General features: G+C 47.5%; 1 protein-coding gene across 2 annotated transcripts in view; it reads left to right on the top strand.

The window, feature by feature from the left end:
• Nucleotides 1-27,710, top strand: part of LOC140427765 (interleukin-10 receptor subunit beta-like) — a 68,231-nt gene that overhangs the window by 20,535 nt on the left and 19,986 nt on the right. For both annotated transcript variants that reach the window (XM_072513398.1, XM_072513397.1), the window contains exons 2-3: nt 12,598-12,724; nt 21,905-22,068. In XM_072513398.1, the coding sequence (XP_072369499.1) occupies nt 12,598-12,724; nt 21,905-22,068 (291 nt within the window). The remainder of the gene's footprint in view (nt 1-12,597; nt 12,725-21,904; nt 22,069-27,710) is intronic.

The following is a 27,710-nucleotide window of genomic DNA, read 5'->3' as shown; positions in this document are numbered from 1 at the left end:
CCATCATCTACAAATCAGGAGTGTGATGGAATACTCGCCACTTCCATTGATGAGTGCAGTTCCAAAAACAAGAAGCTTGACACCATTGAGGCCAAAGAAGCTGGCTTGATTGAGACCCCTTCCGTCACCTTAAATATTCACTCCCTCCACCACCGATGCACAGTAGCAGCAATGTTTACTGTCTGCAAGATGCAGTGCTGCAAATCACCAAGGTTCCATCAACAGCACATTCCAAACCCACAATTTCTACTACCTGGAAGGACAAGGGCCGCAGGTGCATAGGAACGCCACTACCTTCCCGGTTCCCTTCGAAGCCTGACTTTTAACAATAACACCGTTCCTTCACTGTCGGTTGGTCAAAATCCTGGAACTCCCTTCCGAACAATACTGTGGAGGTTCCTGCAACACATGGACTCCAGCAGTTCAAGAAGGCAGGGCCACAACGACACCCACATCCCCCGAACAAATTTTTCAAAAAGGACCTCCAAGTGGGAGTGAGAGACCTGGGGTACAGCTTTCCCATTGTCACTCCACAGGTGGCAAGGTGGCACAGTGGTTATCATTGCTGCCTCACAGCGCCAGGGACCCGGGTTCGATTCCGAACTCGGGTGACTGTCTGTGGGGAGTTTGCACGTTCTCCCGTGTCTGCGTGAGTTTACTCCGGGTGTAAATTGGGTTACGGGGAAGGGGAGTGGGCCTAGGTGGAGTGTTCTTTTGGAGGGTCAGTGCAGACTCAATAGGCTGAATGGCCTCCAGCACTGCAGTGATTCTAGATTCTCAGAAATCGAAAAGCTGATCAGCCATTCTAACTCATAGCTTGGTCCGTTTAATTAGATAGCCTTCCTTTGACAGTTCCAGTGTCTCATCCCACCTGTTCTCCTCAATTGGCCCGAGAACCCGGAAGATGGCTGATAATGTGACTTGGGTAAAGAGCTACTTTACCAGTGTTCCTGACTCACTTATAGTCCTGTCTTTCAGCCAGGGATCTTCCCATGTGTTGCAATGAACTGGATTTTGCAGTTAGTAGTTAGTAGTAAAGCAATACTGCTAATGTCAAAGAAAGCTATCTACCAAGATGTAGCAATTCCTGTGGCGTGGACACCCTTTCCCAGGCGGTAATTTAAATCTGGAACAAAGCCCAGGGGATCGGCAGGCATCCAGCTGCAGTGATGTTAGCAACAAGGTATACAGATAATCACACTGAAGTATCCTCTCAGAAGCAAAATCAGAAAGTTATAAGCACTGATTATAAAATAATAAAATAAATGATTATGACTGGATTGAGATTGAAGCTAAAATGTCATAAACTTTGTAAAACATTATTTTTTTTAATGTGGATTTTTTTCCCCCCCCATAATGGAGACATTTGACGTTCCACAAATGTAAAAGTAATTTTGCAGGGATACTGCATGTGTTTAAAAGTAATGGTGAATCTATATCCTGTCATGTGTGCTCATTTTCTGCTGATAGTTTATCCTTTAATTAAATTTTTGCCATTTGCCTCTGCTCTCAATAGCAGGCCCCAGGTCAATTGTCGGCAGAACAGGAATTGAACCTGCATTGTGGCATTGTTCAGAGTTACGTGCACACCATCTAGCCAATTGCGCTAACTGTGTGATGAAAGTTTGATGAAATTCCCGTTTGGCGAGCTTATTCAGCCGTTTGGGATAATAATAAGATAATAATCTTTATTGTCACAAGTAGGCTTATATCAAAACTGCAATGAAGTTACTGCGAAAAAACCCTAGTCGCCACACTCCAGCGCCTGTTCGGGTACACGGAGGGAGAATTCAGAATGCCCAAATTACCCAACAGCATGCCTTTCGGGACTTGTGGGAGGAAACCGGAGCACACGGAGGAAACCCACGCAGACATGGGGAGAGCGTGCAGACTCCGCACAGACAGTGACCCAAACCAGGAATCGAACCTGGGACCCTGGCGCTGTGAAGCAACAGTGCTAACCAGTGTGTTATAAAAACCTATCCTATCTGTCAGGGCTATGTCTTAAAATGTAGCTATATGTTTACAGGAGAATGCAACATTCTTTTCAGTTGAAGCTGAAATGTTGCCTTTACAATACTGTTTGTGTCTGTGCATACTGACTTCGCCTGGAATGTACAGTGTCTTTGAATGACTGACGTTGCACATTGCAGCCTCTTTTGACAGCTTTCCTGAAGGGAATCCGAGCGATGGTTTCCATGTTCCAGCCAAGGTTAAACGGCATGTTAATCAATGCCTGTAATGTGACAGAGAACTTAAAATTTATTGAAACCGTCTGAACTCATCCGAGTGAAAAGCAATAAAAGAATAAAAATAACATTAAAAATAAAAGGAAAGCGAAAACAAATCTTGCAAAATGGAGAGAAATAAGCAGGATAACAGAAAATGAAGTTTCTAAATTCAAGGTTCAGACGTAATTGTGAGTTTCAGTTTGGAATCTGACTCTCAGATCATTCCCAGGTCCTGATCCTACACCAACTTTATTGCTCATGCTATTGCCAAATGTAAATGCGCTAATTGCGGCAGAACTGAGCATGGCACCCAGTTAGTAATGCCCAGAGTTAACATTCGGCAGGAGCTGTCTGTAGAGCAGCAAAGGCATATGGCAGCCATGATGGATCCTGCAGCTGCATTGCAGAAGAGATGAACCAGCACGTCGAAGAGTCAACAGCCTCACCATGCACAAAAATGATTTGATGGCCAGCTGAATAGTACTGCACCCAATCTGGAGTAAGATCCCCCAGATCCTGGAGGCTTCAGAATACTGAAATATAATTGAGGAGCACTATTTTCAAAGTGCACCCACTCTCCTTGCCTCAATGGCCAGTTGAAAATCTGGCCCAAGAATTGCAGGGGTTTAAGAAGCATCACTAAGCTGTGCTCAGTGATGCTACAGGCCTTGTATACATGCTCACTTAATGAAAGCACTGGTCAGAGACATTGCCCCAACTCTCTAACCTGCCATTTCACCCTCACGGCCTTGATGAATTTGATCCAATGCTCCTAAAGTCTGTGTTGAACTCAGTGGAACAATGCAAGATTAGGAATGGAGGTTGGTGGTTCAAGAGGGACAAGATGAAGGTGATGAGCTCCTGTCTTTATATGATTTTTAAACTTACTTTTGACTTTTATTAAATGTTTCCACAGTACTGTTGTCAGCATTCCTTAGTCTTGATTTTAGTCTCGCCCTATCTGTTTTGTCAGTCCTGCACAGTAGATAACTTGCCCTCCAGTTCCCATTTCTAGTGAAGAGTACACCCAAAACACTAACCTTTCTTGTGCTTATTTTCAGATACTAATGGGCATTTTTTTGTATTTCCAGTGTTTAAAATTTTTCAAAATTTCCATCTTTTTACTTTTTTAACTCTCTCTTTGAACCCATTTGGCTAACATTTCAAGCAGATTGCTTATTGAACTTGTCGGTATGGTTCTTTGTATCTCTATACCTGTGACATCTTTAACTCCCTCTACCCGTGCCTCGAAAAACCTTCTGCTGTAGGTGCTTATGTTACAGCAGTGACTACACCTGAAATGGCAATTCACTGACTGTGAAGTTATTTGGGATGTCACAAGGCAGCGAAATCCACTATTCACGTTTTAAGCCCTGTTCTCTGGTCTCCCTACCCTCCCTTTCACCTACGCATCTCTCGCTCTTTACTTTTCAGATTGCTGTTGTGTTTTTGTTACTGATCTTTATTACCTTTTGCTGAATTATTTATGATTTCTGGTGTATTTTCACCCGGCCACTTTTATCTATACTGTTCAGGCCCTTCCATGCTTTTTTCAATGTTCTTTTAAGGGTCAATCATGAAAGTTTGGGTCAGCTCAGTTGGTGGTACTTTTGACTTTGTGTTAGAAGGTTGTGTGAGTCCAAGGCCCAGTCCGGAGATTTGAATATAGAAAGTCTTGGCCGGTAGCCTGTGTCATTTAAAATGGAATTGCACAAGTTTTTGAAAAGGAAGACTGTAAAAGGAAGTGGCAAAAGAGGGAGATGAAATTACTACACAGTGTTTACAACACAGAAACCAACCAGTCAGTCCATGTTGAACATGCTCCACACAAGCTCGGCCAACCCTCCTCCTAATGCCATCAAAAGATTCTTCTATGTCTTTCTAAGACAGTGAGAAATCTGAACAGGAGTGTTTCGTTCGACACCTTGTGCCTGCTCCGCCATTCAATAGGATCATGGCTGATGTTTTGGACGCCTGGTCAGCCCTCAACACCGGCTAAGATACTGAACCAGACGCGTAATGTTTTTAAAGTTTTAATGCGATGCAGAAAGATCAATTTGTTCCAGGAGTGATGTCTGTCTGTGTCCCACAAAGTCTCTTTGTGTTGCAGCTTTCTGTAGTTTTTATCCATTTCAAAAATACTCTGTTCTTTTGTTCTCCCTTCCAAAATGAACAACTTCATATTTTCATAGATTATCATAGAATTTACAGTGCAGAAGGAAGCCATTCGGCCCATCGAGTCTGCACCGGCTCTTGGAAAGAGCACCCCACCCAAGGTCAACACCTACACCCTATCCCCATAACCCAGTAGCCCCACCCAACACCAAGGGCAATTTTGGACACTAAGGGCAATTTATCATGGCCAATCCACCTAACCTGCACATCTTTGGACTGTGGGAGGAAACCGGAGCACCCGGAGGAAACCCACGCACACACGGGGAGGATGTGCAGACTCCGCACAGACAGTGACCCAAGCCGGAATCGAACCTGGGACCCTGGAGCTGTGAAGCAATTGTGCTATCTACAATGCTACCGTGCTGCCTCTCTTTCTTTTTTTAACATAAATGTAAAGTACCCAATTCTTTTTTTTCACCAATTAAGGGGCAATAGCATAGCCAGTCTACCTACACTGCACATCTTTGGGTTGTGGGGATGAGACTCCCACAAACACAGGGAGAATGTGCTAACTCCACATGGACAATGACCCTGGACCGGGATCGAACCTGAACCCTTGGCGCCGTGAGGTAGCAGTGCTAACCACTGTGCCACCGTGCCGCCTACAACTTGCCTTTCAACCTATTTTTTGTGTTGTCTGCAAAATTGTCTACAGTACATTCGCTACCTTCCTCCAAGTCATTAATATAAATTGGAAACAGTTGCGGTCCCAGCACCGATCCTGTGGATCCTCACTGGTTACAAGTCGCCAATCTGAAAGAGAACCCCTTATCCCCACTCGATGTTTCCTGCTCATTAGCCAGTTCTCTATCCATGCCAATATACTACCTCCAACAGCGTGGGCTCTTATCTAATGACTTAACCTTTGTGAGGTACATCGTTGAATGCCTTTTGGGAGTCCAAATGCAACACATCTACTGGTTCCCCTCTTTTTAAAAAAACTCTAATAAATTAGTCAGACACGATTTTCTTTTCAGGAAGCCATGCTGACTCTGATTGATTAGATTATGATTTTCTGAATGTGGTGCTATTATTTCCTTAACAATTGATTCCAACATTTTTCCAGCAATAGTTAACTGACCGTTCGTACCCGCCTTTTGCTTCCCTCCCTTTTTGAATAGAGGTGAACATTGGCAGTTTTACAATCTACCAGTACTTTATCCAGAATCCAAGGACTTTTGGAAAATCACAACCAATGTATCCACTATCTCTGTAGCTACTTCTTTTAGGATCCTCGGATGCAAGCCATCAGGGCCAGAGGACTTATCCACCTTTAGTCCCATTAGTTTGTCTAACACTACATCTCTAGTGATGGTGATGATATTTAATTCCTCCCCTGTATGCTTCAGTATTATTGTGATATTCAAAGTATCTTCTTTTGTAAAGACTGATGCAAAATGTCTGTTTAACTCCTCTGCCATTTCCTTATTCCCCATGATTATCTCCCCAGATTCATTTTCTAAGGGGCCTATGTTCACTTTGACCTTGTTCTTCCTTTTAAAAAATTTAAAGAAGCTCTTATTGTCAGTTTTTATATTCCTTGTTGATTTTCCCCTCATAGTTTTTTTTTTTCTCTCTTAATCATCTCTTTAGTCCTCCTTTGCTAGATTTCTGAATTTATCCCGGTGTTCGGGGCTGTCACTGACTTTTGCCTCATATGCTTTTTTCTTTCAACTTAATACTCTCCTTAACTTCCTCAGTTAGACATGGTTGGTTTATCCCTCTCTTAGAATCTTTCCTCCTTACTTGGATATACTTTTACTGAGAGTCCTTAAATGTCTGCCACTGCTTGTTTGCTGTCTTTCCTGCTGATCTATTCTCCCAGTCCGCTTTAGCTAACTCTGTCCTCGTTTCATTGTAATTCCCTTTATTCAAGTTAAACACAATTGTTTCCAACCCACATTTCTCACTCTCAAACTGAATATTAAATTCTACCATGTTATGATCACTACCTTCCAGGGGATCATTTGCTCTGAGGTCATTTATTAAACCTGCCTCATTATTCATTACAGTTCCAAGATAGCTTGTTCCCTGGTTGGCTCCATGACATATTGCTCTAGAAAACTATCCCTAATGCGCTCTTTGAATTTATTAACGTCGCCACCCTTTCAACTTGATTAACCAAATTAACATGAAGATTAAAGTCACCCATAATTATTGCTCTATCTTTTTTTTTACATGCCCCTATTAGTTGTTGACTTATACCCTTTCCTACAGTGTGTTTACTGTTTGGTGGTCTTTACACTACTCCTACCAATGTCTTCCTTCCATTGCTGTTTTTTAACCTCCACCCAAATGGACTCTACATCATCTCTTATTAACAGTGCTACCTCACCACCTTTTCCATCCCTCCTGTCCTTCATGTATTTATCTGGCTTCCCCTGTTGTTGTTAGCATATCTTCACACCCATAGTCTGTTTTTTACCTTTTGGGGAATAGTGGGAGAAGTGGTGGAAGGATTTCCGAGCTGATTATCGGCCTGTTGAACCATGCTGAACGCTCCTTCGGTGGCCAATAAGTCCTGGCATTGGACTCAAACTCAGACCTTATCTCCTGCGGTAGGTGCCACAAGGCTGGCTGGTATCTGGCTTCCCTTTAAAAACAGTTATAGAATTTGCCTCAAGGATTAGAGTAGATAGCTGCATCAGAGCCTTATAGATGATAAGCATAGGACCTTTTTCTGAATGAATTCAATGAATTCTTCTTCGATATGCTCTTTTTGGTCTTCCCATGTCTGCAGACACTGCACAGCAGAGCAAATGTTTGGAATGTCATGTTTTTGATCGATTTCCAGTCAAACCTATTACAGCACAGTGGCACAGTGGTGTGCAATGCTGCCTCACAGCGTCCGGCACCCAGGTTCAATTCTAGCATTGGGTGACTTGTTAAGTTTGCACGTTCGCCCCATGTCTGCGCGCGTTTCCTCTGGGTGCTCCGGTTTCCTCCCACAGACCAAAGATGTGCAGGTTAGGTGGATTGGCCATGCTAAATTGCCCCTTAGTATCCAAAGGTTTGATGGGGTTACTGGGATAGGGCAGGGAAGTGGCCGGGGTAGGACAGGGAAATGGCCTAGATAGAGTGCTCTTTTAGGTAGGTGCAGCATGATGGGCCGAATGGCCTCCTTCTGCACTGTAGGGATTCTATGAACACGCAGCAGCAGATGTGGCTAGTGCATGATTATGCCCTCACAATTCAAAAACAGTTAAATTCTTCATGAGAAATCTGCATGCTTTAATCATTTCACGTAACCTCATTCCACTAGTTCAAATCAAGTTGTATGAGAAAGCATTGTGCATTAAGTTGGAAATTGATGCTGTCACTACTGTTTAAAAAAAGCATGAAATAAGTTTCATACGAATGTATTAATATCTGCCATACCAATATTGCACTGCATGATGTCAAGGTCAAAATATACTAAAGATGTTTGAGTCTGAATTGCCTACAAAGGCCAGGGACTGGGGGTAAATATGAAAGAGGAAATAAAGCGTCATGAAAATGAATCCTGTGATGAGAACTACTGTTCATGACCACCGTGTCTGTCATACTGTAACTTTATTGTGAAGTTCCTATATTTACATTAAGGGTCCTGTTCTTATTTACAGTAATTTCCCCATTGCCACTTCCTACCATCCTTTCCTAACTCGAATATGCCCCAAGGAATATAGCTCAGCCTCTCATACTTCAGCCAAGGGCTCATTATTCACAGCTCATTATTCAGCTGTGAGCTTTGACAGTGGGTGTCAGCGACAGCAGAGTGTCAGTAGGGGCGGCACGGTGACATAGTGGTTGGCACTGCTGACTCACAGCGCCAGGGACTTGGCTTCAATGCCTAGCCTTGGGTGACTGTGTGGAGTTTGCACTTTCTCCCTGTGTCTGCCTGCGTTTCCTCCCACAGTCCTAAAATGTGCACGTTAGCTAGCATTACGGGGATAGGGCGGGGGACTGGGCCTAGGTAGATTCTCTTTCAGAGGGTCGGTGGAGACTGAATGGGCTGAATTACCTCCTTCTGCACTGTTAGAATCCTATCAGAATCGGACATGCTAACTGCAGTCTCTCCTCAGGCCTAGCTTTAGCATAAGACCCATAATCAATGGCTGTTTTTTATAGGACGTGTGTGGCCTACCTGGTGCTGAATCAATGTGTATATATTGTACGCAGGGTAATGTAGTTTTGTGAAATAAATGTATTCGAAACCTTTTGCAGCAGCCTTTCTAAAATCCTGCCTAAAGCCTGTTTCCCAGAATAGAGAGGTAAGAGTATTTCTTTAAGAGGTTAGAACATAGAACATACAGTGCAGAAGGAGGCCATTCGGCCCATCGAGTCTGCACCGACCCACTTTAAGCCCTCACTTCCACCATATCCCAATAACCCCAACTTACCTTTTTGGACACTAAGGGCAATTTAGCATGTCCAATCCACCTAACCTGCACATCTTTGGACTGTGGGAGGAAACCAGAGAACACGGAGGAAACCCACACAGACACGGGGAGAACGTGCAGACTCCACACAGACCGTGACCCAGTGGGGAATCGAACCTGCAACCCTGGAGCTGTGAAGCCACAGTGCTAACCACTGTGCTACCATGGATTGTGCGAATGAATTTGCTGGTGTGCGTACATAGCAGTGGTTCAAATTTCACAATTTGAAAAATGGACATCTACTGATTTTTCTTCTTTCCCAATTGTCCAAATTATTGGGCAGCCAACACCAAAATTGGATTGTCCACTTCAGAGTCAATAAAGAGATCACCTGACTGTGGTTTATAGAGTAGGGAGGAGAGCAGATCACCTCCCGTATGAGAATGAACGTGTTTAGTGATACCCGTGTGCCACACCATAATTGCATGCCCTTCTCGTGCGTAAGACCATACTGCATGAAGGCAGTTTGAACCCGAACATGGAGGTTAACAACCCCAATGTGTAGTCAACAAAGCAAGAGATCTGGCTGCTCCTCCAAGCCTTTTAGGTGACACCCAACTCATCCAAGCAACAAAATGTTTGCATTCATGTAGTGCCATTCACAACCTCGGCCCAAAATCATTTTGCAACCAATTAAGTAGAAACTTGGCAGGTAATTTGTATACAGCAAGGTCCTGCTTTCTGAGAGATACGTGACGGGGTGAGCTGTTTGAGTGAAGTTGTTTGAGGCAGAAATATTGGCCGGGACATCAGGGAAAACTCGCCGGCTGTTCTTCAATAGTTTGTGTACAACTGAGCAGGCTATATCCAAAAGGCTGTTCATCTGACAATGTAACACTCCTTCTGTACTTCTTCAAAGAGTCATGTCAACCAGGATTATGTACTGAAATCTCTGGAGTGGGGCGTAAACCCACGATTCAGACGTGAGACTGCTACCATTGATTCACTGCTGACCCCTGCTAATAGTTCTCATGATATTCTGTGGTGAGAGGGCAATGTCTGAATTTTCTTGCGGAAGAAACACATTGGTTCGAACTGCAGGGAAAATACAGAAGTAAATGTGATACCATTGCATCACCCAAAACAGCTGCAGTACTTTCTCTTTCAAAAGGAATGTTCCCACTCCCCTGTCCTACACAAAGGCCCCAGGTCTACCTCAGTTGAAAATGGAATCAAACCCTGCACCCTTGGTGTGAATCTGTACCACACACGCTACCCATCTAGTCAATTGACCTAATCAGTATTAGGAAAACAGAGGTAGTTTTATATTTGAATTGGTAAACATCAGAAATAAGGAATAGTTTTAGGTGGGTTTAATTTAGTGTTTCTGTGCCAGGAAGGGACATATAGCGAGATTAATGTTGGGAAAAGGTGTTTGTGTTTGGGGGGATTGACTTCAGTTCCAACTGGGATTCTATTGTGACAGAGAAAGCTACAGAGTGAAGAATAAATATAGTTGCTTGGCAGATAGAGGCCCTTGAAGGGGAAAACAACTTTCCTTTGTTCTTCAGTTTTAGCTGGAAATAGGCATTTGGAGAGGGAACATCTCCCAAAGCTCCACTAAAAGCAGTTGTTTTAAAAAGCTATTGAGAGAGAACAGGGGCGAAATTCTCCGGTATTGGCGCGATGTCTGCCGACTGGCGCCCAAAACGGCGCAAATCAGTCGGGCATCGCGCCGCCCCAAAGGTGCGGAATGCTCCGCATCTTTGGGGGCTGAGCCCCAACCTTAAGGGGCTAGGCCCGGGCCGGACTGATTTCCGCCCCGCCAATTGGCGGAAAAGGCCTTTGGTGCCCCGCCAGCTGGCGCGGAAATGACATCTGCAAGGCGGCGCATGCGCGGGAGCGTTAGCGGCCGCTGACGGCATTCCAGCGCATGCGCAGTGGAGGGAGTCTCTTCCGCCTCCGCCATGGTGGAGACCGTGGCGAAGGTGGAAGGAAAAGAGTGCCCCCACGGCACAGGCCCGCCCGCGGATCGGTGGGCACCGATCGCGGGCCAGGCCACCGTGGGGGCACCCCCCGGGGCCAGATCGCCCCGCGCCCAGGACCCCGGAGCCCGCCTGCGCCGCCTTGTCCCGCCGGTAAGATAGGTGGTTTAATCTACGTCGGCGGGACAGGCATTTTAGCAGTGGGACTTCGGACTCCCGGGCCGGAGAATCGCCGGGGGGGGGGGGGGGCGCCAACCGGCACGGTGCGATTCCTGCCCCCGCCGAATATCCGGTGCCGGAGAATTCGGCAACCGGCGGGGGCGGGTTTCACGCCCGCCCCCGGCAATTCTCCGACCCGGCGGGGGGTCAGAGAATCTCGCCCCTGATCTCTCAGCTTTTCTATAGGAAAAAACATACAATAGAGTAATGGTTGTCTAAAGAGCAGCTAGCTAAGTAAATGAGAGAAAGGGAGAGAGGTTTACTGGCAGCCTGAGTTAAAGGTACGAGAACAGAGGACTGTTCAGTAAAGACAGACAGCGCTCGGAGGAAGGCTGAGATGCCAGAAAGACACCTGAAGCGATTTTCAAGTTTGAGAGATTTTACTACAGCCTGTGAAAAGTGAATTGAAATATCTGTGAGGATCAGTGGCTGGACCTCAAGTGTATAAAAGCGGTCAAGACAAAGGAGTTCTAAAGTTTGGAAATTCATATGACAATCATCTTGGGGGGTGGGGGAATTCTGAGGAGAAATCTGCAAACACTGACTTCTTGTGCTAATGAGACTATTGTAGCTTCAAATGTACTTTGCCAACCGTGTTAATCTTAAACTGCGTGCATTTGTTAAACTAAGGGAGGAGTAAAGGACCATTATCTAATAGTCTTTTATTATAATCCAATTTTTGGTTTAATCCATATTTAATAAATTTTTGTTGCTGGTTAAACTAATTAGCGGTTCTGTGACTCTGTCTTTCTCCTTTAATGAAAGAAAGTAAAAGTTACCTCTTTTGAGCCAGGGTTCTATTCTGATATCTTCCCGTCCAGTTATAGCACCAACTGGGATAGTTACTCCAGCCTTTTGATCAGCCTATATAAACGGTCTCCATATCCGCCAAATTGTTCACAGCCAACCTTTCCATGCTACCGTTTCATTGCTTAAAGGAACCTGGAGGTTTTTCAGTCAGGTAACAGCTGTGCTAGTGTCATTTACTAGACGCATAAAGTGGAATTCACTTTAGTTTCTATTTCAGAGGAGTTCCCCATGTCAGGAGGTTTTGATAGTGAGGGGATTCAAATTGGGATCCTCTAATACCTAACCACAGGAATGTCCAAACCCACACATAGTGGGGACTGGATATCTCCACCCAACTCCCTCTAACCAAAGGACAGTCTTGACTCTATTAACATACGGTGCTTTTCAAAAGTACTTGACCAACTATGTATGTGCAGTTTAATATGCAAAGTGTGTAAACCTGACATTATTTAACTAAAACTTAAACATTTGGATCCTCCTATAGGAAATATTAATGGACCCTCTGTGGGTTTCCTCCCAAATAACCAGTGCTCTGAAAAATTGTTTTGATGTTTAGATGTGAAGATGGCCGTGCATTTAACTGGATCTGTACCTCCAAGTTTTGCCTCTGAGGGACAATTTTAAGCTTTGGTGCCAATGAGGCTCCCTTGCTGGTTTTGTCAATGTGTGAACTTGCCGCTAGATCTAAACACAAGAGAATTGCACCGACTTAGAAATTTCAGTTTCGAAGTTGGTTGAATCCATGTCTCGTTGTCTTTCTCTCTTTTTTAATTATTTTATTTCCTCAGATTAAAATCTCTTTTAATGCCGTTCTTTCAGCTTCTACAGTGCTTGGAGAGATCACGGAACCAGGAAACCTACGTATCGATCATGTCACGTCGAAGCATATCCTCAAATGGGATTCTGTTTTTTCCCAGGGAAAATCGGTGACATATTCTGTTCAAAGGTAAGAGATTGGAACTGCTACAGAGGGGGCTGCATTATCCGCTCCCCATTATCCAGGAATAATTCTCACAGAAGAGGGCCCATGGTGCCACATTGCTGAGCATATTAATAACTAGTGTCATCCTTCCTGATAAAAATCAATTGCACAGCCCTTCAGAACTCAATTATGGTTTTCCTTCCAAAGCTTAAGGTATTCACGTTCCCTAAGTGCAAGATCTCAATTTGTAAACTCCCAACCATCCAGTTCCCATTATCCACCAGGGTTTCAGTTACGGTTTGTAACAGAGATTCCACTGTAACAGGACTAAAAACAGCACACCGCAATTGTACAAGCAAGAAATTTAACTAACTTTCATAGTTCACACCCTGCACTGCTTTTGCTGTATGCTGCATGCTCCACCCTGAGTTACTGTCTTAGAGTCATTTAGCATTTGCTGTAGTGTGTGTACAGATAATGACTTTCTACTGACATTTTCTTTTGCAAAGACACCGCTAAATAAAATTGTCTCTCCTGTTCATTAGTGACAATTAACACTCGGATAGCAACATGCATAACGGTATTGCAATAGTGAGATATTGGGCCAGTCTGTGTATTGTGCATGTAAATGTACAGTAGCATATCAGTAAGGAATGGGTTCCAGGCATATTTCAAGGAATAAATTTGGCTAAAGTCAAAAGTTACGAACGGTAATCTCAGACAATTGCCACCCCCGGCTGAACAAAATTAATTAATGAACGTAGAACATACAGTGCAGAAGGAGGCCATTCGGCCCATCGAGTCTGCACCAACCCACTTAAGCCCTCACTTCCATCCTATCCCCATAACCCAATAAACCCTCCTAACCTTTTTGGACACTAAGGGCAATTTAGCATGGCCAATCCGCCTAACCTGCACTTCTTTGGACTGTGGGAGGAAACCGGAGCACCCGGAGGAAACCCACGTAGACACGGGGCGAACGTGCAGACTCCGCGCAGACAGTGACCCAACGGGGAATCGAACCTGGGACCCTGGCGCTGTGAAGTCACAGTGCTATCCACTTGTGCTACCGTGCTGCCCAGCCCTAATATTTGACTAATTCCAACTTGCCCATGAGAACAGTATGAACCAGGTTAATAGACCCGAACAGGTTGATATTAAGAAGAAGGATATGCTGGAGATTTTGAAAAGCATCAGGATAGTCCCCTGGGTCTGACGGGATATACCCAAGGTTACTACAGGAAGCGAGGGAGAAGATTGCTGCACCATTGGCTATGATCTTTGCGTCCTCACTCTCCACTGGAGTAGTACTGGATGATTGGAGGGAGGCAAATGTTGTTCCCCTTTTCTAGAAAGGGAATAGGGAAATCCCTGGGAATTACACACCCATCAGTCTTACGTCTGTGGTGAGCAAAATATTGGAAAGGATTCTGAGAGATAGGATTTATGAGTATTTAGAAAAACATAGTTTGATTAAAGATAGTCAGCATGGCTTTGTGAGGGGCAGGTCATGCCTCTCAAGCCTCATTGAATTCTTTGAGGATGTGACGAGACACATTGATGAAGGGCGGGCAGTGGATGTGATGTATATGGATTTCAGTAAGGCATTTGATAAGGTTCCCCATGGTAGGATCATTCAGAAAGTTAGGGGCATGGGATACAGGGAAATCTGGCTGTCTGGATACAGAATTGGCTGGCCAAAAGAAGATAGCGCGTGGTAGTGGGTGGAAAGTATTCCGCCTGGAGGTCAGTGACCAGTGGTTCTCGGACCTCTGCTCTTTGTGGTTTTCAGAAATGACTTGGATGAGAAAGTGGAAGGGTGCTTAGTAAGTTTGCTGATGATGCAAAGGTTGGTGGAGTTGTAGATAGTGTTGAGGGTCGTTGCAGGTTACAACAGGACAGTGACAGGATGCAGAGCTGGGCTGAAAAGTGGCAGATGGAGTTCAACCTTGATAAATGTAAAGTGATTCATTTTGGAAGGTTGAATTTGAATGCTGAATACAGGGTTAAAGGCAGGATTCTTGGAAGTGTGGAGGAACAGAGGGATCTTGGGGTCCATGTACATAGATCCCTCAAAGTTGCCACCCAGGTTGATAGGGTTGTTAAGAAGGCGTATGGTGTGTTGGCTTTCATTAACAGGGGGATTGAGTTAAGAACCACGAGGTTTTGCTGCAGCTTTATAAAACTCTAGTTAGCCCACACTTGGAATATTGTGTCCAGTTCTGGTCGCCTCATTATAGGAAGGATGTGGATGCTTTGGAGAAGGTACAGAGGAGATTTACCAGGATGCTGCCTGGACTGGAGGACATGTCTTATGAAGAAAGGTTGAGGGAGCTAGGGCTTTTCTCGCTGGAGCGAAGAAGGCAGAGAGGTGACTTGATAGAGGTGTACAAGGTGATGAGAGGCATGGACAGAGTGGACAGCCAGAGATTTTTCCCCAGGGTGGAAATGGCTGTCACGAGGGCGGAAAGGAGCTTTCGGTACCTGGAGATCCAAGTGGCTAGGAGTTGGGGGGCCCTACATAAGCTCAATTTGACGCGGTTGGTGGAGCAGATGGAGGAGGATTTTAAAAGATGGGATATGCTGCCACTCTTACTAGCGGGTAGGGTGCAGTCGATCAAAATGACGGTCCTTCCGAGGTTTCTCTTTGTGTTCCTGTCCCTTCCCATTTTGATCCCCAAGGCCTTTTTCAAACGGGTAAGCAGGAGCATCATGGGATTTGTGTGGGTGAATACCCCAAGGGTGACGAGGGTGTTTCTGAAGCGTAGTATGGACAGGGGGGGGCTGGCGCTGCCGAATCTATAGGGGCGAGGTGGGAGCCTCGGTTTGGTCCCCGATTCGGGAGAATCATCGGTTCGTCCCGGGAAGGATGGATGGGGAGTTTCGGAGCTGGCATCGGGCAGGGGTCAGAAGAACGGGGGACCTGTTCATCGATGGGACGTTTGCGAGCCTAGGGGCGCTGGAGGAGAAGTTTGGGCTACCCCCGGGAAATGCTTTCAGGTACATGCAAGTGAGGGCATTTGTGAGGTGGCAGGTGAGGGAATTCTCGCTGCTCCCGGCACATGGGATTCAGGAGAGGGTGATTTCGGGTGTATGGGTTGGAGAAGGCAAGGTTTCAGCGATTTACCAGGAGCTGCAGGAAGAGGAGGAGGCCTCGGTGGAGGATTTAAAGGGCAAGTGGGAGGAGGAGCTTGGGGACGAGATAGATGAGGGTCTGTGGGCTGATGCCCTGAGTAGGGTTCACTCTTCCTCCTCTTGCGCCAGGCTCAGCCTAATACAGTTTAAAGTTACTCACAGAGCACATATGACAGGGGTGAGGTTGAGTAGGTTCTTTGGGGTGGAGGACAGATGTGGGAGGTGCTCGAGGAGCCCAGCAAATCACGTCCATATGTTCTGGTCGTGCCCGGTGCTGGATGGGTTCTGGAGGGGTTTTGCGGGAACTATGTCCAAGGTGGTGAACGCCCGGGTCAAGCCGAGCTGGGGATTAGCATTATTTGGGGAGTCGGACGAGCCGGGGGTGCAGGAGGCGAAAGAGGCCGGTATTCTGGCCTTTGCGTCCCTGGTAGCCCGGCGGAGGATTTTGTTACAGTGGAAAGGTGCGATGCCCCCTAGTGTGGAAGCTTGGATCAATGACATGGCAGGGTTCATCAAGCTGGAGAGGATAAAGTTTGCCTTTCGAGGGCCTGTGCAAGGGTTTTCCAGGCGGTGGCAACCGTTCCTAGACTATCTCGCGGAGCGTTAGGAGGAGGTCAGCAGCAGCCCGGCGGGGGGTGGGGTTCTTTTAGGGTGCCGTTTGGGTTAAAGTGGGGGGTTTCCCTATTTGTGTTTTCTACTGTTACATGGGGGGTTATTGTATTTGGGGGAAATCCAATGTATAGTTTCTGCTTGTTGTGTTTTTGTTTCTTTTTCTTGTTGGAGTGGGGGGGGGTTTGTTGAAAATTTGTTGAAAAATTTGAATAAATATATTTTTTAAAAAAGATTAGGATAAATGGTCGGCACAACATTGTGGGCTGAAGGGCCTGTACTGTGCTGAACTGTTCTATGTTCTAAAAATGATGCATCAGTCTGTATTTCTTACACAATATTCTGTCCAGTTCAGAAAGTAACTCATTGTGAAATAAGTACTGCAGACCTATGAAGTAACATCGCACAAACAGAAATTGAGTTAAGAGCATGCAATTGCAATCAGGAATAAGATAAAAGATTTAGAGCTGAAGAAATGGTTTCAAAGCTGTATTATTGCAAAAGAAATGATGCAGTTACAACCAGTTGACCCTTTTCCCAATTTGAATGAGTTTTGTACACAAGATGATGGGCGTGCCAGTGAAGGTTTTGTTTGTGCTCCAGGGAAGATTGTCTTGAAATCACAAGGGTTATTGGTGACTCATAGGCGCGATGTGTTCCCATGACCTGACTGTTCTTGGCCTTGTTGATAGATGGGATCGGGGGAGGGAGGTGTTGTGTTCGCTATCTGTCTAAAGTTATCAAAGGAAGCACAAGTAACCCCAGTGATGTTAAATCTTTCATGCCCTTGCTTTATGAAATCAGCTGATGGGGAGATGTTGCTCCTTTAATTTGAACAGCTTTAATGGCCAGGGTGTTCCGGCCCTGCCCGCTGCAGGGATCTTCCAGTTCTGCCGAGAGCCAGTGGACTTTTGGCTGGCCCACCACCTCCTCCATGACAGGTCCAACCACTGCAGGGCCATAAAGTGCCTGCCAATGTGACGGATTAGCTATCTTTCTGTACAGTCCTAATGTGAAATATGAATCGGAACGCGAGCAGTTCTGAGGTATGATATATTTCATTAATACATAGTACTCTCTGTATGTGCAAATTCAGGTTTGGTCCTGAATTTCTTTGGCACTTGAGCGTATAATCAAATAGGACCTGGAAATGTTGGGTCTCTACGCTGAAGGGAATCTATAACCAGTATATGCAGGCGGAGCATACAGCTGCCTCAGACATTGGCAGCACATGGAGACAGGACTGGCAAAGGTTTCCTTATTCTTGTGACTCCTGCCTCCTTCCCAGTCAATGGTCTGGTTGGCGACAAGATGTCAGTGCCCAGGTCATTTTAGGGACAGATAATTTGTGGACAGAAATAGGAACAGGAGAAGACCAATCAGCCCTTACAGCCTGCACCGCCATTTAGTAAGCTCATGACTGATCTCACAGTCACTAAGTCTGCTTTCCTGTCTCATCTCTGTATCCTTAATTCTCCTACTGGTTAAAAGCATATTGATCTCGGCTTTGAAAATGTTCAACGACTCTGCCTCCCAGCTTCCTGGGGTAAAGAATTCCAAGGATTCACCACTGTTTGGGGGGATTTTCCACTTTCCCCCGCCATGGGTCGGTGACAGGATCTCCGGCTATTCACGCCGGCAGGATCTCCCTATCCTGCTGACGGTGCACCTCTGCCACGGGTTTCCAAGGGGCATGGGGTGGAATCAATGGGAAAACCCATTGACATCAGCAGGACCGGGCTCCCTCCCACCGCCGAGAATCATGCCGCGTGAAGGCCAGAGAATCTCACCCTATATACTTCAATCATATCATAGAACCATAGAATTCCTTGGGCGAGATTCTCCACTCCCGCGCAGGTTGGGAGAATCGCCTGGGCCGCCAAAATTTCCCAGGACGCCGGTCCGACGCCCTCCCGCGATTCTCCCAAGCGGCGGGAACGGCCCGGTCGAGTTCCGCGGGCCGCAGGCCGGAGAATCGCCGGAGACACCCAAAATGGCGATTCTCCGGCACCCCCGCTATTCTCAGGCCCGGATGGGCCGAGCGACCAGGCCAAAACGGCGGGTTCCCCCCGGCGCCGTCCACACCTGGTCGCTGCCGTCGGGAACAGCGCGCGAACGCTGGGGGGGCGGCCTGCGGGGGGCGAGGGGGGATCCTGCACCGGGGGGGTACCTCAAATGTGGGGTGGTCTGCGATCGGTGCCCACCGATCATCGGGCCGTCCTCTCTGAAAGAGGACCTCCTTCCTTCCGCGGCCCCGCAAGATCCGTCCGGCATCTTCTTGCGAGGCGGACTTAGAGAGGACGGTAACCACGCATGCGCGGATGACGCCAGTTATGCGGCGCCGGCCACGTCATCTATGCGGCACCGCGTCATCTATGCGGCGCCACCTTTACGCGGGCGACAAGGCCTGGCGCGTGTAGATGACGCGGCCCCGATCCTAGCCCATCGTCAGGGCCTGAACCGGTAGGGATCGGGGCCATTTCGCGCCGACCTGAACCTCAACGGCGTTCACGACGACGAGGCCACTTCGGCGTGGGATTGGAGAATCCCGCCCCTTTGAGTGCAGAATGAGGCCATTCAGCCCATCGAGTCTGCATTGACCCACCAAAAGAGACCCCACCCAGGCCCGCTCCTCCGCCCCATCCCCGCAGCTCCACCTAACCTGCACACCTTTAGACGCGAAGAGGCAATTTATCATGGCCAACCCACTTAACCTGTACATTTTTGGACGCTGGGAGGAAACCGGAGAAAACCCACGCAGACACAGGGATAAAGTGCAACTATGCCACCATGCCGCTTCTTACCTCTCAGCCTTCTGAACACTAAGGAGTACAGACCCAACCTGTTTAATCTTTCCTCGTATGGCAGTCCCTCCACACCTGGGATCATCCGAGGGAACCTCCTCTGTAGTTCACTGGGGTCTCGGAACTAGAATTCTGACAGACAAGACCTCAAAATTGGCTCTTTACCCTTTTTACTTTTTTATGTGCACCCAGGATGTGGGTAATACTGACAAGACTGCCCTGAGAAACTGATGCTGGGCCTCCTCCTTGAAGCGTTGCGGTACTGTGGAAATGGCGCTTCCATAACGTCTGTTTAAAAGTTTTCCATTTACCCTGTTTGCAAGTGGTGGCTTTTCAACAGCCTGGGAGTCGGACTTTCAAAAGATCTTATGGGGTGTTGGAAGAATACGAGAGCAGGATATGTGGAAGAGACCAAGAAGCGAGGTGCTCGGGGGAAACGTGGAGCCAGTTTTCAAATAGAAAAGGGTTTGAGAGAGAGAGAGTGAGAGAATGGGGAACAGGAGGCGTGATTCTCCGAAATGGAGGCAGAGTGTTCGCGCCGGCGTGAACGGCGTCGAGGTTCATGACGGCGTGAAATGGCCCCTATCCCGACCAATTCAGGGCACGATAATGGGCTAGGAGCGGCGCCACGTCATTTATGTACGCCAGGCCTTGGCGCCGTGTAAAGGCGGCGCCGCATACATGACACGGCCGGCGCCACATAACTGGCGTCACCCGCGCATGCGTGGTTGCCGTCGTCCCCGAGTCCGCCCCGCAAGAAGATGTCAGACGGATCTTGCGGGGCTGCGGAAGAAAGGACGTCCTCCTTCAGAGAGGACGGCCCGACGATCGGTGGGCACCGATCGCGGGCCAGACCACATTTGTGGCCCTTCCCGGTGCAGGATCCCTCCTCGCCCCCCTGCACGCCCCCCCCCCCCCCCCCAGCGTTCCCGCGCTGTTCCCGCCGGCAGCGACCAGGTGTGGCCGGCGCCGGGGGGAACCCGCCGTTTTGGGCAGGCCGCTCGGCCCATCCAGCACTGAGAATCGCGGGGGTACCGGTGAATCGCCATTTTGGTTGTCTCGGGCGATTCACTGGACCGCGCCGCGCAAAATGCGATTGTGCCGATCTGGCCACTTCCCTGAATCGCGGGAGGGCGTCGGACCGGCGACGCGGGAAAATTTGGCGACCCGGGTGATTCTCCCAACCGGCGCGAGAGCGGAGAATCGCGCCCCATGGTTCTTGGAGACATTGAGGTGTGAGGTTACACGATCTCAATGAACTGGGGACTGGATTCTCCGATTCTCGGGCTATGCCCACACTCCGGCGTGGGAATGGTGGCATTTTATGCCAGAAAACTGGCGCAAAACGGCCACCGATTCCCCGGTTTGCTGGCGGCTAACAGGAAGGCAGCGTAGAGCATCCAGCTCTAGCTGCCGATACGGCCCGGAGATATCAGCATCGGCGACCGGCGAATCCAGCCCAGGGTCTTCCACAGATAATAAAACTGTGGTTTCTTGGAGAATGGGCCTTTCAAAAAATGTACAGGGGGTGGAGTTTTCAAAGAAAACTAATGCTTTCAGACAGAAGAACAAATTGGATATGAGCCTTTGGAAGGAGAAGGAAGTTGGTTGTTGGGCTACAGTTGCACCAGTGATGTAGGTTTACTGACATTCCCTGCATTTGGCAGAAGTCTTGTATGTGATTTGCTGGTCTCATGCCCAAGATTGGTGTATCTTTCATTTCATGTGGCTTGTGTGGGTAATTCTCAGAATTTCATTTGCCTCAGCGGGGATGAGATCATCCAGTAGGTATACAAGTTCTGACCGGAAACCTCCCACCTGGCTTCCCTCCCTTGTTGGCAACCCTCCAAGTTTCCTGCTCCCTTGGCTGACGTTCTGGGGAAGTTTGTGCTTCATCAAAGAAATGTTGGCCAGAGAAACCTTTGCTGCTCAGCCGTTCTCAGCCTTGATGCTGGGAGGGGGGGGATCATTTTTATTAAAGTAGGAATAATACACAAATTAAACCAGAGTGGCCGACTGAAGTTAACAGCACAATAGGTACCTCAGCCCACTGCATTTTCACCAATGCCATTCCCCTGTCCTTTTCCCATACTCTCCTAATCATCCATTTTACAATATATTTGTCTATTTTCCTTTTAAAAGCTATTTTGGAATCTGCACTCACCGCATTCCTGGAAGGAGATTCTCAAAATGCCTCTGCATGTAAAAAGAAAACTCGCTCAAACTCTTTCTTATGGTAAATTCATTAATGTTATTATGTCTGCTAGCTATCAACTCACTCTGAACATTGTTTTTCTCTACTTACTTTATTAAAACAACTAATAATGTAGCAGATCTCTTAACCTTCCCTGCTTCAATGAAGGAAGCAATTGCTTTTCTAAGTTGTCCATATATCTACAGATTCTGACCCTGGTATCTGTTCATTGTATCTTTCCTGCACCCTCCACGCCACATGATATCCTGCTTAACGTAGGGCACCCAAAACTGAATATTTGCACCCTAACGAACTGACCTTGTGCTGAGCAGTAGTGCCAGGCTTCAGCTTCCGAATTGATTCTTCTCCTTCAGGTGATTAACCTTCTCTATAGCACAGATTGAGATGCTATTTTTAGGACATCACTTGATTAAATGTCTTGCTTCAATCTACGTTGTCCAGAACTTTTGACGGTGATGGTAATCGGAATTGGACGGATGTACAGAACTGTACGCGCATTGCTGAAACAAAATGTGAATTATTGGACGATATCGCTTCCAATGCATCGTACAGCCTAAGAGTGAGAGCAGAGCATAGAAATGAAACATCAAACTGGACGGAAGCAGGTAAGAGATAGAAAACGTCACTGAAGTACGTGAGCATTGTTTCTTGGATAGTTCCACTTTTCAGACACCAAAACTTAACATTGAGTGCCAGGAATTTCTCCACTCTTATCAGGTCAGCATTTGATTGGTTTTGTGTTGCCAGACTATAAAAACCCTAGGTTTACCCCGACTGATTTGGGAGGGGAAACGTTCAGCCATATTTCTTCTGCTGAAGGATACCTGTACAGGGATGGAATCAGATTCCATTGCTATCTAAAGTCACGTATGATGGATAACTATTGAACCAAGTAAAAGTTTGTCAACATCCATGGAGCTGTCAGCCAGCGTTACACAGAATTGCATTGAATATCCAGCCTCCTCCCATCCTTCCAAATCTTTTTCAATCTGCATAAATCTCTATTCCCTTCTCCCTCAAGTATTTGTCTGGCTTCCCCTTGACTGCGTCTATACTATTCACTTCAACCACTCCTGATAGTAAGGGGTTTTACATTCTCACTACTGCCTGGGTAAGGAGCTTCTCCTGAATTTTCCACTTGATGTTTTGGTGATTATCTTATATTGACGCTCTCTAGTTTTGCTCATCCCCACAAGTGGAAACATTCTTTCTATGTCTCCTCCAGTCATGACGTCTCTGGTGCTCCCTCTAGTGTTTAAAAACCTTTCATAATCAGGGCCGGATGGGTTTCCGGTGGCATATTATACAAAATTCAAAAATAAGCTGGTACCGCTGATGGTGGGGATGTTTGAGGGGGCATTAGGCAAGGGGGTGTTACCACAAACTTTGGGGCAGGCATCGATTTCCCTGTTACTGAAGAAAGATAAGGATCCAACGGAGTGTGGGTCGTATAGGCCCATATCACTTTTAAACGAGGACATAAAGATATTGGCGAAGGTAGGCTAGAGGAGTGCCTCCCGAAGGTGGTAGGTGAAGATCAGACGGGGTTTCATAGAATTTACAGTGCAGAAGGAGGCCATTCGGCCCATCGAGTCTGCACCGGCTCTTGGAAAGAGCACCCTACCCAAGCCCACACCACCCTATCCCCAGAACCCAGTAACCCCACTCAACCAACAGTAAGGGCAATTTTGGACACTAAGGGTAATTTAGCATGGCCAATCCACCTAACCTGCACATCTTTGGACTGTGTGAGGAAACCGGAGAACCCGGAGGAAATCCACGCACACACGGGGAGGACGTGCAGACTCCGCACAGCCAGTGACCAGCCGGGAATCGAACCTGGGACCCTGGAGCTGTGAAGCAATTGTGCTAACCACTATGCTACCGTGCTGCCCCACGAGGCAGCCTTTGTGAGAGGGAGGCAGCCTTTTCGAACATTGGGAGGGTATTGAACGTTGTTATGGTACCGGCGGAGGGGGAAGGAAACAGAGGTGGTTGTGGTTGTGCCGTGAAAACGGTTGACTACGAGCTTGGGTGAGCTGGAGGAGAAGTACGGGCTCCCCCCGGGGAACACCTTCAGGTACTTACAGGTAAGGGCGTTTGCCAGACGGCAGGTGGTGGAATTCCCACGGCTACTGCCACACACAGTGCAGGACTGGGTGCTCTCGGGGGGGTGGGTGGGAGTGGGGAAGATCTCGGAAACTTACCAGGTGATGCAGGAGGAGGAGGAGGCCTCGGTGGTGGAGTTGAAAGGTAAGTGGAAGGAGGAGTTGGGAGAGGAGATCGAAGATGGGATGTGGACAGATGCCCTAGGGAGGGTGAACTCTTGCTCTTCATGCGCGAGGCTCAGCCTCATACAGTTTAAGGTGCTACACAGGGCACACATGACCGGGACAAGGATGAGCAGGTTCTTTGGGGGTGAGGACAGGTGTGTTAGGTGCTCAGGGAGCCCAGCAAATCACACCCATATGTTCTGGGCATGCCCAGCGCTGGAGGAAGTTTGGAAGGGCGTAGCGAGGACGGTGTCGAGGGTGGTAGGATCCAGGGTCAAACCAGGCTGGGGGCTCGCAAGATTTGGGGTGGCAGAGGAGCCGGGAGTGCAGGAGGCGAAAGAGGCCGGAATTCTGGCCTTTGCATCCTTGGTAGCCCGGCGAAGGATTCTCCTTCAGTGGAAAGATGCGAGGCCCCCAAGCGTGGAATCCTGGATCAGCGATATGGAAGGGTTCATTAAATTGGAGAGGGTGAAATTCGCCTCGAGAGGGTCAGTATAAGGGTTCTTTAGGCGGTGGCAACCGGTCTTAGACTTTCTGGCAGAACGATCGACATTGGTCAATGGCAGCAGCAGCTCGGGGGAGGGGGGGTTTACTTTATTTTTGTTTATGTTATTTACACTGGAAGGGTCTGAGGGGGTGTATACACCTGTTGTGTTAAGTCGGGGTGTTAATGTTAATTTATTATTTAGGTACGGGGGGGGGGAGGGGTTTGGGGAGTTGCTTTTTTAGATTGTGTTTTGTACTTAACCCTGCTGGTTTCTTTTTTCTTTCTCATTTTGTTATTGATATTTCATGAAAACCTTTAATAAAAATTATTTTTTTAAAAAGAGAAAACGTTTGACCGGGTAGAATGGGGGTACTTGATGGCAGTTCTAGAGCGGTTTGGAATTGGACCCAGATTTGTGGACTGGGTAAAGCTATTATATAAGGAGCTGAGGGCCAGCACCGCACAAATAACATCAGCTCAGAATACTTTCCTCTCCGCCGTGGGACTAGGCAGGGATAATACATCAGGTTCGGAACGCCCCTGCTGTTTGCACTCGCAATTGAGCCATTGGCCATTGCATTAAGAAGTTCAAGGGTATGGCAAGGGATAGTGCGGGGGGGGGGGATAGAGCATAGGGTGTCCTTATATGCCGATGACTTGTTATATGTTTTGGAACCAAGTGTGTCAATAGGGGGAATACTGGAGCTGCTTCGGTGTTTGGATCATTCTCAGGGTACAAATTAAATCTAGACAAGAGTGAATATTTAGTGGTGTCTCGGCCAGGGGTGGGGGCGCTGCAGTTCCGTAAGGCAGGAACTTACTTTAGATACCTGGGGGTGCAGGTTGCCCAAGATTGGGGGGGTGGGGGCTCCGTAGTTACAACATTTCTAGTTTGGTGGGGAGAGTGAAAGCTGATCTGGCAAGGTGGGATGGTCTCCCTCTGTCATTGGCGGGTCAGGTACAGGTGGTTAAAATGAATGTGCTGCCGATTCCTGTTTATTTTTCAATGCCTGCCGATTTTCCTGCCAACGGCATTTTTTAGAGAGATTGAAGGGATGATTACCTTGTTCATATGGGGAGGGCAGGTGGCCAGAATGAAAAAGGTGCTACTACAGAGAGGAAGGCAGGCAGGGGGTTTGGGTCTTCCGAACCGGATGTATTATTATGGGTGGCGAATGTGGAGAAGGTACGGAGCTGAGTCAGAGGGGTTGACTCCCAATGGGTCAGAATGGAGGAGAGTTTGGGTAGAGGGTCGGGATTGAAGGCACAAGCGACAGCGCCACTCCTGACAGCCCCAGGAGATACTCAGGGAGTCCGGTAGTAATAGCTTTGTTGAGAATTTGGAGGCAGTTTCGCCAGCACTTCGGGTTGGGGGCAGGGTCAAGGGAAATGCCGATTCGGGGGAACCATAGATTTGAGCCAGGGAAGTGGGATGGAAATTTTCGGAGATGGGAGGAGAAAGGAATTAGGACATTAAAAGATCTATTTCTTGGCGGTTGTTTTGCTGGAGCAAGGGGAAATATTTAGATACTTGCAGGTTCGAGACTTTGCCAGAAAGGAGATACAGAGCTTCCCAGTAGAGCCGGCTTCCACATTGCTGGAGGAGGTCTGACGACAGGGGGACTGGAGAAGGGGGCAGTATCGGCGGATTACGGGGATATTTTGGAGGAGGAGAAGGTGCCGCTAGAAGGGACCAAGGCAAAGTGGGAGGAAGAGATGGCAGAGGATATGGAGGAGGGGTTCTGGTGTGAGGTGCTCTGGAGGGTGAACGTCTCCACCTTGTGTGCGAGGTTGGGGCTAATACAGCTGAAGGTAGTGTATAGAGCGCACCTCACGAGGGCGAGGATGAGCCGACTCTTTGAGGGGGTAGAGGATGTGTGTGAGATGTGGGGGAAGCCCCGCAAACCACATTCATATGTTTTGGTCCTGTCCAAAGCTGGAGGATTACTGGAAGGAGGTGTTTAGGGTAATCTCTAAAGTGGTGCACATGAAACTGGACCCGGGCCCCGGGAGGCGATATTTGGGGTGTCGGACCAGCCGGGGTTGGAAACGGGTGCGGAGGCAGATGTTGCAGCCTTCGCCTCATTGATCGCCTGAAGGCGGATCCTGTTAGGGTGGAGATCAACCTCTCCACCCTGTGCCCTGGGTGTTATTCATTATGTACTTTCGAGAATTGGATCACATCGAACATTAGGGAGGTTGGGGGCTGGGAGGGTTGGGGAGGGGGGGGACTGTGTGTGTTAATGGTGACTATGGGTGATTCCTGATTCCTTTTTGTCATTTGTTTATGTTAACATGCGGGCCAATGTCTGGGGTTTGGTGGGAGGATGGGATCGTTGTTATTGATATGGGGATTGACATTACATTCGTTACTGATTATTGTTTATTGTTGGGTGTAAATTTGGGGGGAAATGTGAAAAAGGAGAATGAAAAAATATTTTAATTTAAAAAAAAAAAACCTTTCATAATTTTAAACATTCTATTAGATCAACCCTTAGTTTTCTTTTTTACAAGAGGAAAAAGGTATAGCCTATTCATCATGATAAGTATAATCTTGCACTTTTGGTGTCATCCCTGTAAATCTTTTCAGCACCCTCTCCAGTGCCTCAATATCCTTTTCAGAATATGGTGACCAGAACTATGCAAATATGACCTAATGAGGTTTGGACACGAGCTTTGCAAATCTCTGTACTTTTCAATTCCATTCCTCTCGAAATACCTTTTTTATTGCTCTGTTAACCTTCATTGATACTTTTGGTGATTTGTCTAATTGTACTCCCAGATCCTTTTGCATGCTACCTCATTTGGACAATTATTTTCCTCGTAATTAGTGACCTTATTTTTGCAATACCTCACACTTGTCTATGTTGAATATGGGGCCATATCACAGCCCGTGAAATAATTTAAAAATAACATTTCCCAGTTAAATGCCAATTCTACAAGTTTATTAATGTCATCCTTTAATTTCTTGCACTCCTCCTCAGTATTTGCTATTTTCCCAAAAGTGTCATATGCAAATTCAGGAATTATGGGCTCAATTCTCCATTTGGGAGACTATGGGCTGCATTCTCCGATTTTGGGGCTACGTCCGGAGGATCCGTGGCGTTTTACGTGAGAAAAATTGGTGAGAGCTAGCAGCCGCACCACATAAAATGCACGGCCTTCCCGATATAAACACCTGGAGAATTAGCGGTTCCGTGGCCCCGCATGCACACGGCGGCGACCTGCAGCGATGGCGCCTTACAACATGGCGCTGGCCGCTCGCGAACCTGACCTGCCAGATAGGGCCACCTCCTCCCCTCATCAGTCCCCCTCCAGTCCTCGCCGAGGCTCCCCCCGGCCAGCAGCACGGCTCCTGCCCGACTGTGGTGCCGCTGGACACATTCCGCCGCAGCCACGCCGGGTTCACGACCACTGAGACCACACGTCCCGGCGTTCTTGGCCCATAGGGGGCGGAGCATCGGGGAGGGCTTCCAGGTAACGTCCT

This window comes from Scyliorhinus torazame, chromosome 8 (genome assembly GCF_047496885.1).
Source record: "Scyliorhinus torazame isolate Kashiwa2021f chromosome 8, sScyTor2.1, whole genome shotgun sequence".
NCBI lineage: Eukaryota > Metazoa > Chordata > Chondrichthyes > Carcharhiniformes > Scyliorhinidae > Scyliorhinus > Scyliorhinus torazame.
The sequence above is the reverse complement of the archived record's forward strand: the minus strand, read 5'-3'. Positions and strand labels throughout refer to the sequence as shown.